We start from the raw sequence: 16214 nt of genomic DNA, 5'->3' as shown, positions 1-16214 counted from the left end.
AGTACAGACCGCCTAGGTTCTGAGGGTTAAATAATCAATTACATATAAAGCACTTAGCTCAAGGCGAGTTCATAGTAAGTGATCAATAAACTTCAAGATTAAAATGACAGTTATATCCCTTCTCTCAAGAGATTATGTAAAACCACATGTCATTGGAACAGAACAAACTCAGTAGCTACTACTGGGTCTCTCTTCTTTCCTTTGATCTCCTTTTTACCACAGTCAGTCAGGAGTCAAGTCATATAGGATTCATCCTCTGCAACGGCCCTGGTGGGGTCCAGTCCAGGCCTGCATTACCCCTGCCTAGACTGTCGAAGCACCTCTCAAGTGACCATCACCTCCAGACCCTGTAGCTCCATCTCCTCCTGCAATACACAGCCTGTATCACGTCACCTTGGTGCAAAGACTCCTCCAGGTCTGCTTGGATAGCTTCTAACCCTCCTCTCTACCTAGCCTGCTTTACCTTGTAGATAGAGAATATATAGTATGATGTCATGTTCTATTTGCTTACTGTCTCTCTCTCCCTAAAACATCTGATCAGGATTTTTTAGTCTTGCCACTGCTGTATCTCCAGTCCTACAACATAGTAAGCATTCAACAGACACCCCTATCTTTACTTATTCCTCTAACTCACTCATCCAGTTAAATGGCTTCAAACACTATCTATTTGCTGCTAACTACCAAATTTCTATCTCCCAAATTCCACACTCAGATATCTAAGTGTCTGTTTGACATCTTCACTTAAATATCCAAAGGCATAAACTAACACATCCAAAAGTGAGCTCCTGTTCTTTCTCCCACCATCCCCAAGCCTGCAGCCCTCCAAGTTATCAGTTGATAACTCCACCCTTCCAGTTGATCTGGCCAGAGTTTAGAATCTTTCTTGCCTCTTCTCTCTTTCACAGGCCACATCCAACCTATCAGAGAACCCTATTGATTCTCTCTTCAATATATCCCTAACTTCACTCCCGCCCAAGCCACCATGATGCCTCATTTGAATTACTGCAATAGCTTCCTAACTGTTCTCTCTCTTCCTGCTCTTGCCCTTCTATAATTTATTCTCAACCAACAGCCAGAATGATGCTAAAATATAAACCAGGTCATGACACTCTCCTGCTAAAAAAAAAAACAAAAAAAAACCCTGCAATGGTTTCCCAGTTCACTTACCATCAAAGTCAAGTCCTAACCTTGGCCTACAGGGCCTTCCTTGATCAGATCCATTACTTCTCTGAGTTTCTCTCCTCAGGACCCCCTGCCTCACTCAATTCACATGAGTCCTCCTTGCTGTTCCTCAAATGTGCCAAGAACACTCCAGCCTTCCAACCTGGGCAAAGGCTATTCCTTTCACCTGGGACAGTCTCTTCCCCTCCTTCTTCCTTATTCTATATGATCAATTGCCTTACTTCTTTCAAATTTGTGTTCAAAAGTCACTTTCTCAATGAAGCTAACCAAACCATATTAGACACAAAGAAGAGAACCTTCTTTGTTTCATAGCTCATTACAAATACCCAAATATCACCACAACCTACCCATTCTACTAAGTGTCTTAATCCCCAGTCTTATCATCAACTTGTGTATGTTCCTGTTAATACTCTGGTGGAAGGGTCAGCAAACTATGTTCCACTGGCCACCAGCTGTCTTTGCAAATTAAGTTTTATTGGAACATAGCCACATGCATCCATAGGAACAGCAGAGTTCAGTAGTTGTGACAGAGACCCTATGGCCCACAAAGCCCAAAATATTTACTCTTTGGCGCTTTACAGAAGAAGTTTGCTGTCCCTGATCTAGAGCCCGTGCTCCGCAACAAGAGAAGCCAACTCACTGAGAAGCCCGCACATCTCAACGAAGAGTAGCCCCGCTTGCCGCAACTAGAGAAAGCCCATGCACAGCAACGAAGACCCAACACAGCCAAAAATTAAAAAATAAAGAAACAAATCTATTTATTAAAAAAAAAAAGCACTACCAATAAAAGAAAATGCTGGTAATTTGTACTACATTAAAATTAAGAACTTATGTTCCTCAGGACTCCATGAAGTGAGTAAAAGTGCAAGTCACAGAGTAAAAACATCAGGAAATATATAACCCACAAAGCCCCTGTATCTAGAAAACAGACACATACTAAAAAGGATACTCAAATGGCCAATAAACAGTTTTTTAAAAGTTGTACAACCCATAAGTAATGAGAAAAATGCAAATTAAAGCCACAGCATGAGATATCGCTAAAATGAAAGTAACTGATAACAGCAAGTGTTTGCAAAGAAGTAAAATAACTAGAACTCTCATACACTGATGGTATGAATGTAAACTGGTACAACCACTTCGGAAAACTGTTTGGTAAGATCTACGGAAAGCTAAATATATACATTTTCTAAGACCCAGCAATTTTTTTTTTTCTTAATTTATTTTATTCATTTTTGGCTGTGTTGGTTCTTTGTTGCTGTGCACATGGGCTTTCTCTAGTTGCAGCGAGCGGGGGCTACTCTTCCTTGCGGTGCGCGGGCTTCTCATTGTGGTGGCTTCTCTTGTTGCAGAGCACGGGCTCTAGGCATGTGGGCTTCAGTAGTTGAAGCACACTGGCTCAGCAGTTGTGGCTTACGGGCTCTAGAGCGCAGGCTCACTAGTTGTGGTACGTGGGCTTAGTTGCTCCGCGTCATGTGGGATCTTCCCGGACCAGGGCTTGAACCCATGTCCCCTGCATTGGCAGGTGGATTCTTAACCACTTCGTCACCAGGGAAGCTCTCTACGACCCAGCAATTCTACTCCTAGAAATGCCTACACATATGCACACCCCAAAATACATAAAAGAATGTTCAAAGCGTATTTGTAGCAATCAAAACTGGAAATGTGCAAATGTCTATCAACTGTAGAATGAGGAAACGTATTAGGGTAAAGTTATGCAATGGAATACTACACAGCAAAGAAAAAGAACAAAATAAAAATACACATAGCAAAAACATGGATGAATCTCACAAATAAAATTTGAGCAAAAGAAGTGAGAATGAAAGAATAAATCCTGTATCACTCCATTTTTTTTTAAAAGAGCTATTCTTTTTTTTTTTTTAATTAATTTAATTTTTTTTTGGTTGTGTTGGGTCTTCGTTTCTGTGCGAGGGCTTTCTCTAGTTGCGGCAAGCGGGGGCCACGCTTCATCGCGGTGCGCGGGCCTCTCACTATCGTGGCCTCTCTTGTTGTGGAGCACAGGCTCCAGACGCGCAGGCTCAGTAATTGTGGTTCACGGGCCTAGTTGCTCCGCGGCATGTGGGATCTTCCCAGACCAGGGCTCGAACCCGTGTCCCCTGCATTAGCAGGCAGATTCTCAACCACTGCACCACCAGGGAAGCCCACTCCATTTTTATTAAGTTTAAAAGCAAGCAAAATCAATTGGTGGTGATAAATATCCCTTGCTACCATTGGAAGAGTAACTGGGAAAAGACCTACTGAGTGTTGGTACCATTCTCTTTCTGATCTGGATGGTGGTAAAACAAGTATGTACACTGTGCAAAGTCATCAAAATGTACACTTAGGATTCGTGCATCCTTCTGCATGTATGCTCTACTTCAATAAAGTACACTTGAAAAAATTAAGAGTAAAAAATCACTATCATATAAAATAGGCTAAAAATGCAAATGAAAAGATTTAGAACAAAATACTTTTTTCTCCAGTCACACAGAATTGCAAATTGTTAAGTAGAATTTTCTACTTATAGTGATATCATGTTATACACCTGTTGGCATCATAAAATGCACTTACAAATATCGGGTATCAAAATAAGAAAACATGGTGAGAACAAGAATAGTGGAGATAAGTTTTCCCTCAAAGGAAACAGGAGAACATAATGAACTAGATATCAAAGGAACAAAATTGGCCTCATCAAGATCTTTTCATAGTAGCAAACACAGGGAGTGATCTGGACATGAAAATACGGTAAACATAAACAAGGCCTCAGAGAACACGGGGCAAGGCTTCACTGAAATGCAACACTGAAACGCTCCATCTGATTTTTGTTTAGCGTGTATCAGAATCAGCATTAGTGGGAGCATTAACACTGCCAGCTTGTTGACAAATACTGGTGCTTACTGGGCTTAGACCTAGAAGCCCTGCTTCAAATGAGCTCTTCTGTGGAAACCTAATATGTAAACAGATAAAGAGTGTAACTGCTCTCCTCTGGATGAAATGCAAAGCCGGGAGACATGGGGGATCTGAGGCCACTTGCCAGCCTTCCCTGCAACCCATGGGAAGGCCCCAGATGACCCACTGTTTAGTGCAAAAGCAGTGCTCACCCCGTGACCACAGCTGACCATGCCAACCTGGGAGGTTAAAAAAGGAGCCCTTCCTCTCTCGCCACTCCATGCCTACTCCTCCCAAAGATGCACACTCAGGAGGGCAACCTTCTGATATACAAAAGGGTCTCTCTTGAGTGAAGGATTTACAGGGAGCTGAGGAAGTAATCAGAGCAAAGAGTGCCACTGTGTGTCTGTCAAACAGCTTCATATGGACAAACAGCCAGGGCACAGATCTGGATTCCCTTATAATACTGTGGGCTATGAGACCAGGATTGACTAGGTAAGTCCACTTTTCTGCCCAACTCCATTTTTTAAAAAATTTCTTCAACCCCATTACAAGTTGCCTGAAAAACGTACCTATTTGTTAGCTTCTTCTAAAGGTACCTGCTGACAAAACACTCCTAAGGCTGCCACACCTCCCGTATGACTGTGTTCACTTGGCAAAAGCCTGCTGTACACAGCACTCAACTCCACTGAATGACTCTACCCGACCTCATGAAAAATGTTAAGTCAGCTATTATTTTGCAATTTGATGGTCATTTGAGTATCTTCTTTGTACTACGCATAGCTCTTTCAGTTTAATCCTAAATGGGGATTAATAGCTCAGAAAAGCCCAGGCTACATTTTATTACACCCACAGGGTGAGGACGCCATTGGCTCATCATAAACAGATACAGGACATACCCTGTTTGTGTTTTGTGAGACAGGCAGATTCTGGAACAAATTACCTGCAGAAGGCAGGGTAGCGGGAGATGGGCTATGCACTCTTCCACCACAGTCATATGCAACTGAGGACAGAAGCAGCATTGTAGCCCCCTGGAAGCCCCAGTTTCTTACGCACTCTCGTATGTCTTCAGAGATGGGACATTGTTCAACACAGCACAGATAGTAAGCAAAATTCCCAGCTACCTGGCCAGTGGTTAAACTGCAAGTTAAAATAAAGGGCTTCTCAAGGATCAAAAAAAAAGAAGAAAAAGAAAATCCTCCTTTGTTCTCTCACATTATTTCTTTTAGTAATATTATTTTTATAAAGGCCTTTGTTTTCCACATGGCCCGTTTATGTGCAATAGTCCTGGAAGGTAGGTTATTACCCTGATTTTGTAGATAAGGAAAATAAGGCTCAGAAATCGGAAATGACTTGTCCATCAACAAACAGCTAGTGAGAAGCAGAAACAGTTGTCATGCCACGTTCTTTCTACAATTCACAGATGACTCCCATCTCCCACATTCTGCTGCTTTACCTGTTCTTTTCTCCTAATCACACTACCACACACACAGCCCTCCCAGCACTGGCAAAGCCTCTTGCTTCTTTCCTCCGCCAGGCCAGTGGTGTGCTGGTGGCAACATCAGCCCCACCACTTCATGCCCATGGACGGAAGACTGATCGGAGTCGGGAAAACGCCGGAAGTCCGTTCCTCAGCCCCCCATCTCCAATCCAGCTCTCTTCCAGCCCTCCCTCCAGATTTGCTGCAGAAAGGAGGAAGACGAGCGAGCACACCTGTGCTGAACTCATGCAAATTTACAGGTTCCCCTTGTTGTTCACCCCAAGGAAACGTAATCATAACGTTCTCACCAAACTGACTTCCACTGGGTAAATCAACACCACCATGAGCTAGCTGCTCATTTATTATTTGGAGATTTTAATGGGAACATTTTTATTGGTGTTCCATTGAAAAGTTGTGGCTAGAGGAACTGGGTGATGGAAGAGGAAAAAACTAAAATTATTCTAGGGATTTTTAAATATTAAATAATCCTCATGAAGTGTTAACGGAAAGCATCTGAGCTTCTAGAGTATCTGAAACAGGGCTTCCCTGGTGGCGCAGTGGTTGAGAATCTGCCTGCCAATGCAGGGGACACGGGTTCGAGCCCTGGTCTGGGAAGATCCCACATGCCGCGGAGCAACTAGGCCCGTGTGCCACAACTACTGAGCCTGCGCGTCTGGAGCCTGTGCTCCGCAACAAGAGAGGCCGCGATAGTGAGAGGCCCGCGCACCGCGATGAGGAGTGGCCCCCGCTCGCCGCAACTAGAGGAAGCCCTCGCACAGAAACGAAGACCCAACACAGCCAAAAATAAATAAATAAAGAAATTTATAGAGTACCTGAAACAAAACCAGGTAAATGTATGTGTTTTTGCCTCTGCCCTGGCTGATCTAGCCTTAAATAACTGTCATGTCAAATGAACGTGGAGGAATGGGTGGGGGAGGAGGAAGGCTGCCTTACCTATACTTTATGTAGTTTTTATCTTCATTTCTGATAAGGAAAATAAAGACCTGAAAGGATAATTAACTTGACTCAGAGACAAAAGTGGCAGAGCTGGGAGGAGCTAAGTCTCTCCAATTCCAGAACCATCCAGAACAGATGGTGCTCTATTACACCAACTGTATTTCCCCCATCTGTACATTCCTCACGACGTACAAGTAAGACAAGACCAAGAAGTCTGAGTAAATTAGAGACAAGGAACAAAGACATTTAAAATGGGTGCATTACCCATTTCCCCTGAATGCACAATCTGTGTGCCCCAAAAGGGCTCCAAAATTCTCCACGGCAATGCTTCCTACACCAGGTTCACATGCACAGACAACATATGCTGGACACTGCACAGTCCGAGGGAAATGTGGTGTCTTCTGCACAATGTATCTTCAGTAACCAGTTTATTTTTAAAAAAGAACGTACCACTGCCCCACCACGTCCTGGTTTTCCCTTTCTCCTAATGCTTAGGAGACGTCAGGGTTTTCTGCAGCTTGGCAGCTGAGCCCCATGAAGATGGTGCTGCTCCCCAAATAAAGGCGGGGGCAGCACAGCAGACACTGCCAGCCCAGCCAGAGGGGAACGTGTTATTTAGAAGAATAGGGTTCTCCACGTACCGCTCCAAATTACCATCTCGCGCGCTGCCTCTGGACTCAAGCTACTCCATGAGGACAAGGTAAGGACACAAGGTACTGGGAACATGAATCCCTTCTGTTCTCAGGCACTTTATTAACGTCTTCATTCTAACCGTGGAAAGCACTACTGACTGTGAAGGGAATGAAGTGCACGGTCAAATCCTGTCTGCCTCTCACCTTCTACGACCCTGTGACTCAGTCGTGCTCCATCCTCCCTCGCCTTACAACTAAAACAGAGCATCAAAACTACTAAGCCAGAAACTTAATTTTTCACGAAGGGAGACAATTTTTTCAAGAACTGGAGGCTCAAAACACTGAGATATCTTTGTTAAAAGAGACAGGCTAACTTCTTAAAACCATTTCCATACACTTCATTCTTGGGGAAAAAACCCAAACCGCTCACACAGGTCTGCACTTCCTTAGGTGTGCACACACTCATGCCCCTTACCAAAAGTAACTTCTCCTTTGCCAGCTTTGTCAAACAGCTGGAAGGCCACCACGAACAAAGCATCTGGGGCACACAGGACAGATTCAAATGCCACAAATTCTTGAAAGGATATTAATCTGCAACACAAAACAAGCACAAAGCATAAAGTCAGTAGCTTGTGGAAGACAAAAGCATACACAAATATACACTAAGGGAAAAAATAAAACATCACTGTCAAAAAATAAAATTCAAACCTAAAAACATGTATAAACACTTAGCATTTCCTTTTACATAGAGTGGACTGAAATAACACACAGAATCTAAAAGACACAACAGATTTGAGGATATGGTGACACATTAAATGCATTACAATTTCAAATGTAACTTTTATCCAACATATCACTTTTGTTTCAGGCATGTTGTTAGATTCTAAAAATAAAGCTTAGACACTTTAGATTAATATATGGTTGTTAACAACAAAATAGACCAGCTCAGTCATTCATTAATACCTTCCTACACCATGTAAAACTGGTTCACAAAGATTCATTCATTACTGATATCCATTGACCACATGAGGATTGAACTGGAGGATGATATTGGGGCGGGGGATAGAATACAGATAAACTGGCCATGAAATGTGACCCCAAGGCACTTTTAGTCTGGTAAGACAGATAACACTAGTCTAGAATACTATACAGGAAAGACAAATCATAAGACAGGAACCAAGATGATGATAACAGAATTTTGGTAGGAAACCAAAGAAAGCTTTGTGGCAGAGATGGAATGTGAGCTGGGTCTCGAAAAATTAGTGAATTCAGGTATGCAGTAATGGGCATAGAAAGGGGGTCACCTTAGGCAGGGGAAATGCCTGCAGAAAGGCAGGTGCAAGAAAGCTAGGGAGTGTGCAAGGAAAATGTGAGGAACTAATTTTATCTGGACAGAAAAGTACATAAGAGAACACTGTGAAATGAGATCAGAGGTTCAGAGATGCAAGTTTCTGAGCAAGGTCATGATATGATCACATCTATCCATTAGGAGGAACAGAACAGGCCACATATGCTTTGACTTCCAAGGAGTAAATAAATCCACAAAGGCTGTCTTAGAACTAAGTTTTTTCCCCTATTTTGTATTTTAAATGTACAAATATTTCAATGATACATTGGGATAGTCCAAGTCTCGAGGATATAGAAGGAGAAAGAAAACAGACGTGCTTTCCCATGTTTCACAGAACACTTAATTACCTCTAAAATCTTATAGAGAGAACACATTTTTGTACAAAGTAAGTGCTACAACGTTAACTTAGCTATTTCCCAGAATGTCACCTGATTATAATAATGCCACAAAGAAAGGAAAACTCTGGTGTGTTCATTACACTGTCTCTATGTCATTCACCATCCAAAAACACATCCTTCCGAACGCAGGGGAACATTCAGGAACAGCACGTATTACAGAAGAACACTTGCCCAGAACATTTTCTCCTCGACTACAGAGTCTGTCTCACTGAGAATCTTGTGTGTGTGAGCAGGACCAGGGGCAGGTGGGGATGGCAAGGGAAACACATTTGAGTGGAAGGTTCCCGGCTGGCCTCAAAGAGCTGACAGCCTGCTGGGGGAAGGAGAGGTAGTCATGTGCATATAACCCCGCCAGAACGCGAGCTGAGTATCAAAAGTAAAAGAAGAAATAAAGCATCAAGGGGCAGAGAGGAGAAGTGATTTATTCTGCCTTAAGGAATAAATAAATAAATAATAAATTAAGGAAAAAATTTAAGGAAATTAAGGAATGCTCCATGAAGCTGTGGCATTCAAAGAAAAAATTTTAAAGCTGAAAAGATCTTAGAGATCATCTCCTTCCACCTCCTCATTTTACTTTTGAGAAAACTATTAGAAGTTAGGGCTTGTGCACGGTGAAACAATTGGCTTCTGGCATTTTGGCCTGAAAACCAAGTGTCCTGGTTCCCATTTGACTGAGACAGAATTCCAATCGGTATGGGAGGATGGAGAGAAGACAGAAGGGTAGGGGGAGGACGATCTACACCGAGGAAAGAACTAAGTACAGAGGAGTGTGCTGTATTTAGAGAAGGACAAAGGTGTTACTGACCCTGCATCTAACGGTCCTGCCGAGTAAAAGAGTGGTTGAGCTATCATGCCAGCCACCTGTAAAGGCCTTTAAGGGACAGTTACAGAATCCTGACCTTTTTTTTTTTTGCAGGCAGTGAGAAGTCACTGGAGGTTTTTAGGGTTAATAAATAGCAGGTTCATATCTTTATTTTAGAAAAGGAACTGCTGTGGAAGATGAATTTAACAGAGGAAAGACGAGATGTGGAGAGACAGCCTGACAGCTAGACAGCAGGGGTCTAAACCAGAGCTGAAGCACTAGGATTGGAGAAAGGGGAAAAGTGGAGAAATACAACTGAGGCAGGAATGACAAAACGTGGTAGCAATTGGAGGTCAGAGGCTGAGAGCCACAAAAGAGTTACTCCAAGACTTCTAACTTAGATAACTGAGTGGGATGATGACACCACCACCAAAGATAAAGAATAAAAAAGGAAAAGGAGGGAATTGTGAGAGAGTAAGACCAATTCTAACTGTGTTAAATTGGAGATACCCGTGGAACAGTGAAGTATGGTATCCAGCAGGAAACCAAAAGGACCAGTGTGGACCTCAGGAGAAAGGTGAATATGGGTTGAACTATGTCCCCCAAAAATTCACGCTGAAGTCCTAACCTCAGAATGCAATCGTTGCAAATGTAATTGGTTAAGATGAGGTCCTACTGGAGTAGGGTGGGCACCCAATCCAAAATGACTAGAGTCCTTATAAAAAGGGGAAATCTGGACCCAGACATGCACACGGGGAGAGTGCCACATGAAGATGAAGGCAGAGATCAGGGTGATGCTTCTACAAACCCAGGAATGCCAAAGATTGCCAGCAAACCACCCGAATGAAGCTAGGGGAGAAGCATGGAACAGGCCCTCAGAAGGAAGCAACCTTGCTAACACCTTGGTCTCAGCCTCTGGAACTGTGAGACAATAAAATTCTTTTCTTTTTTTTTTTCTTTGAGCCACCTAGTTTGTGGTGCTTTGTTATGACAGCCCTAGCAAACTAATATTAATACATAGGCCAAGATTGGAAACACAGAACTAGGAGTTTTTAAACAAAGGCTACTTAAAGCTGTGAATGAAACTGCCCAGAAGCATTTCACTTAGGGTTGCATGCTTGCCCAGCTCCAGACCACTGAAGCAGCAGCACAGAGGAGAAATGTGTTTCTGATTGGCTGCTTTCTTCTCGCCACCACTCCTCACACCCCAGGACCTCCTCAGGGCAGCACCAACAACCATACAGTCACACACTGATCGGCTGAACTTGCTGGCAGTTTGTCGAGGCAAAAAAACAATCACATTCGATATATTATCTCTGCACAGACGGTGGGTGAGTTAAGATGAATCGCACAGTGTTATGTAGAAACAGGACATTTCTTAAATTTAATGATCTGAATTAAGAAAGGCTTAAATACCAGGAAAAGAGAATCTCATCTCTCTCAAAATGGTATGAGAAACCTGAAGGCCATCTATATGGGTGAACAAATCCTCCTCTGGCAATGTCAGTGTGGTTTCATAACCATAACTGGCCAATGAATGCTCTGGTATTTTAGGCATGTTACAGATACCAAAAAAGTACGTAATTTGGTAATCCTGTTAGATACAAGTATTATACATCTATGTAGGAGGTATACAGGTAAACTATGAAATCATAATGTTTTACTGTTCATCAAGATCATTTTAGATTTTCTAGGTTATCTGACTAGAAGGCTATCAGAATAATTATATAGTACTATATTCATTTACAGCGTGATATCTAAAAACATTTATATATGTATATATATTTTCTTGTGTAAACAGTATTCCAGTCTTGCTTTACAGATTTAATGGGTATTAGCATAAGTGACAACAAAGGATACAAGCTTAATCAAGTTCAGACCTGGCTGGTGAGCTCACTTAGTTCCTTTTCCGCCCTCAACTTCCCAAACCTCTTTGACAATGTTAGATGTCCTCTAAAATAAATCACACAACTCTGATGAGCTCTGCAACTAGCATCTAAGAGGAACAGTCACGATATGACACTAATGCTCACCTGCAGCAACTAATAGTGCAATACGGGTCAGCTGACATGGAAGCAAACACATAAGTCACATTTTCACAGGCGTACACTCGAGATTAGGGGACATACTGGCACAAAAACAGAAATATAGATCAATGGAACAGGATAGAAAGCCCAGAGATAAACCCATGCACATATGGTCACTTTATTTTTGATAAAGGAGGCAAGAATATACAATGGAGAAAAGACAGCCTCTTCAATAAGTGGTGCTGGGAAAACTGGACAGCTACATGTAAAAGAATGAAATTAGAACACTCCCTAACACCATACACAAAAATAAACTCAAAATGGATTAAAGACCTAAATGTAAGGCCAGCCACTATCAAACTCTTAGAGGAAAACATAGGCAGAACACTCTATGACATAAATCACAGCAAGATCCTTTTTGACCCACCTCCTAGAGAAATGGAAATAAAAACAAAAATAAACAAATGGGACCTAATGAAACTTAAAAGCTTTTGCACAGCAAAGGAAACCATAAACAAGACAAAAAGACAACCCTCAGAGTGGGAGAAAATATTTGCAAACGAAGCATCTGACAAAGGATTAAACTCCAAAATTTACAAGCAGCCCATGCAGCTCAATATCAAAAAAACAAACAACCCAATCCAAAAATGGGCAGAAGACCTAAATAGACATTTCTCCAAAGAAGACATACAGATTGCCAACAAAGACATGAAAGGATGCTCAACATCACTAATCATTGGAGAAATGCAAAGAAAAACTACAATGAGGTATCCTCTCACACCAGTCAGAATGGCCATCATCAAAAAATCTACAAACAATAAATGCTGGAGAGGGTGTGGAGAAAAGGGAACCCTCTTGCACTGTTGCTGGGAATGTAAATTGATACAGCCACTATGGAGAACAGTATGGAGGTTCCTTAAAAAACTAAAAATAGAATTACCATATGACCCAGCAATCCCACTACTGGGCATATACCCTGAGAAAACCATAATTCAAAAAGAGTCAGGTACCACAATGTTCATTGCAGCACTATTTACAATAGCCAGGACATGGAAGCAACCTAAGTGTCCATCGACGGATGAATGGATAAAGAAGATGTGGCACATATATACAATGGAATATTACTCAGCCATAAAAAGAAATGAAACTGAGTTATCTGTAGTGAGGTGGATGGACCTAGAGTCTGTCATACAGAGTGAAGTAAGTCAGAAACAGAAGAACAAATACCGTGTGCTAATGCATATATATGGAATCTAAAAAAAAAAAAAAAATGACTCTGAAGAACCTAGGGGCAGGACAGGAATAAAGACGCAGACACAGAGAATGGACTTGAGGACATGGGGAGGGGGAAGGGTAAGCTGGGACGAAGTGAGAGAGTGGCATGGACATATATACACTACCAAATGTAAAATAGACAGCTAGTGGGAAGCAGCCGCATAGCACAGGGAGATCAGCTCGGTGCTTTGTGACCACCTAGAGGGGTGGGATAGGGAGGGTGGGAGGGAGACGCAAGAGGGAGGAGATATGGGGATATATGTATATGTATAGCTGATTCACTTTGTTATAAAACAGAAACTAACACACCATTGTAAAGCAATTATACTCCAATAAAGATGTTAAAAAAAAAAAAGTACATCTATGAGAAAGTGCACAAACCAGTGGAAAAAAAAAAAAAAGATTAGGGGAGAGTAGGTTTCCAACTACTCTATTTCATGGTTCTGACACGAGCAGAGATTTTTTTTTAAGCAAGTCATTTTTGTTCTCCAAACCACCAGAGCTACTGTTCTTCTGAAAGGCATTTATAACAGCAGCTACGTTACAAGTCCTTTAAAGTCTCGGTAAAACAGCTAAAGCACCACATACTGCAATCACATACTGAGCCAAGGAGGAAAGGATTAAAAGTGGAGTGCCTCTGGACATTATGCTTAGGATGATGTAAGATTACATGTCTACTATAGACAGAGGAAGATACTAGAAGGATACATACCAAAATGATGTCAGTGCTTCTTTACAGTAGCATAACTGTAGGCTTCCTTCCCCGCCCTTCTCAACTTTGCAAGAGAGAGCTCTCGGCCTGGAAAGACTTATAGTAGAGAATATAGATGGAAAATTATGATATTATAGAAAAAATGGTAGGTAATATAAGAGAACTGGAGATAAATTACTCCACAAATTCAGAGGAGGGAAAGATTATTGTTATATTGAGAAAAAGGAGGAGATGGAGAAAGTCTGTGAAATTAGGAACACATGACATCAGAGGGAAGATGTGACCATGTGGTCATGTAACGTCAGTCTTGTAAAAGAGGGGAGATGATCACGTAGAGATGGCAGGTGGGGAAAGGAAAGGCCATAGACTCCAATTCAGCGCCTGCTCTATGTGCTGAGCGCAGGCCAGTGCCGGGAACACATAGATGAAAAGTGCAATTTCTGGGGCTTCCCTGGTGGCGCAGTGGTTGAGAATCTGCCTGCTAATGCAGGGGACACGGGTTCGAGCCCTGGTCTGGGAAGATCCCACATGCCGCGGAGCAACTGGGCCCGTGAGCCACAATTACTGAGCCTGCGCGTCTGGAGCCTGTGCTCTACAACAAGGGAGGCCACGATAGTGAGAGGCCCGCGCACCGCGATGAAGAGTGGCCCCCGCTTGCCACAACTGGAGAAAGCCCTCGCACAGAAAACAAAAACGAAAACCCAACACAGCCAAAAATAAAAATAAATAAATAAATAATAATTAAAAAAAAAAAAAAAAAGGTACAATTTCTGCCCCAAACAACTGGAGGTCTGGGGGGGTGGGGGGTAGACGGTGAGCCAGGAACCAAGGAAGGAAGGCTGGAGATGAAGAGCCACAAGAAGCGCCAAGCGTGCTGGAGGGAGGGCAAGCACAAAGGAAGGTATGGAGTTCATAATGGCACATAAAATCTGGAACTTTTAGTGACATGATGAATTTGTGCTTCAGACCCTTAAATCTGGCAGAGGAGAGTTAAATGAACTGGAGGGAGAAGAGCCTGGAGTTGGGGAGATTGTTGGTTGAATCCAGGGAAGAATCATGAAGATCTGAAGGAGAAAGAAAGGCTCCTTACGACAAGGGGATAGAAGTTTATGGCACTACACTCTCCAGAGGACAATCCAACAATACACCAAGAGTCTTGATAATGCCCACACTCCTTGACACCACAATCCCACTTGCAGGAATTTACCTTAAAACATAATCAATGAATGTGCGCAAACTTCTGTCTACAGGAATGCTCAAGCAGCATTGTTGATAACAGTGAAAAAAGTGAAAACAACCTCAATATGCAACAATTCATGACTGATTAAATAAAGGACCATTCATACACTGAGAACTATCCAAGCACTACAAACTGCAATAAACAAATGCATGTTATTAAGTACAAAATCAGTTACACAAATGTATGTAGAAAACAAGCCCATTTTATTAAAAATGGACAAAAATGGTATCTTATACACACACAAAAAGAGTCTGAAGGATGAACACCAAAGTGTTAGTCATGGGTGTATCTCCAGGTAGTTAAAATATTAGAAATTTAAGGTTTTTTATTTTTGCTTGTCCATATTTTCTAATCTTTTCAATAACACACATATTGAATTATTTGTGTAGTAAGAAAGAGAATAAAAATTTCTATGAAACAGAACAGCAAGGACCTAAATTTGGGTAGTGGCAGAAGGACTGAATAAAATGGGTGGGGGTGGGGAGAGCTGAAAAAAGAAGCAAACAATTGAAAGAGTCACACTAACTCTGGCCATCCAAGGTGGATAAGCTCCAGTTCTCTTCCTCCCTGCTGTTGCTTACTCTCGCTCAGCAATGGCTTGTACCCTGTGTGGTCCCTCTCATCTCCCGCCTGGCTCCTATCTCCAGGCCAACTCTGTGGCTATGAAAGTTTAAGCAACTGCACGTAAAGAGCTGATCTGTTTAGACTTTAGGAAGTTTGGTAATAGACAATGCACCATATCAAAATCCAATTTCCACTTTTACTTAAGGTTCCTAACCACAAGAGTGCTTCACAAAAATAACTTCTCCTTATTACCTTCTTCCGTGTGCTACAACAGAAGCCAAACAACTGTCCAGGATTAATGGCAGAGATAAAAGTAAAATCTAACGCCAAAAACTGGGTTCCAACCACCAGACCACCCAGGTTCAAGTATCTGTGAATGTCAAGAGAAAAAACCAAAAAAAAACCAAAAACAGAACTGGGCTCTCCTGTGATGGCCAGTTTATCAAAAGAGTTTTGGCCTCCATGACTTTAACATCTTTAATAGCTTTGGGGGTTTTCCAGTTCTTTTATCTCCCTCCCAAATGCCCTGGAAATATACATTGTTCAGGCCCCCAAACATATACGCACCCCGCACTTATCATATGCCAGGCAATGCCCTAGGCACTAAGGGTACTATGAAAATGAATAAGATTGACAGAATCCATGTCCTCAAGGAGTTCCATTCCAGTGGAGAAGGCAGGCAATGAGCTCAAACATACCTACATAAAGATG

General features: G+C 42.1%; 1 protein-coding gene across 1 annotated transcript in view; it reads right to left on the bottom strand.

Annotated features, from left to right (window-relative positions):
* The window catches only part of SLC25A13 (solute carrier family 25 member 13), a 209976-nt gene that overhangs the window by 110536 nt on the left and 83226 nt on the right, over positions 1-16214 (bottom strand). Inside the window, 1 exon segment of the mRNA XM_082398331.1 lies at positions 7613-7728. Within this exon segment, the coding sequence (XP_082254457.1) occupies positions 7613-7728 (116 nt within the window).

Source organism: Balaenoptera borealis (assembly GCF_965194805.1).
Source record: "Balaenoptera borealis genome assembly, chromosome: 7".
NCBI classification, from domain to species: Eukaryota; Metazoa; Chordata; class Mammalia; order Artiodactyla; family Balaenopteridae; genus Balaenoptera; species Balaenoptera borealis.
Note: the sequence above shows the minus strand (reverse complement) of the source record. Positions and strands in the feature narration are given on the sequence as shown.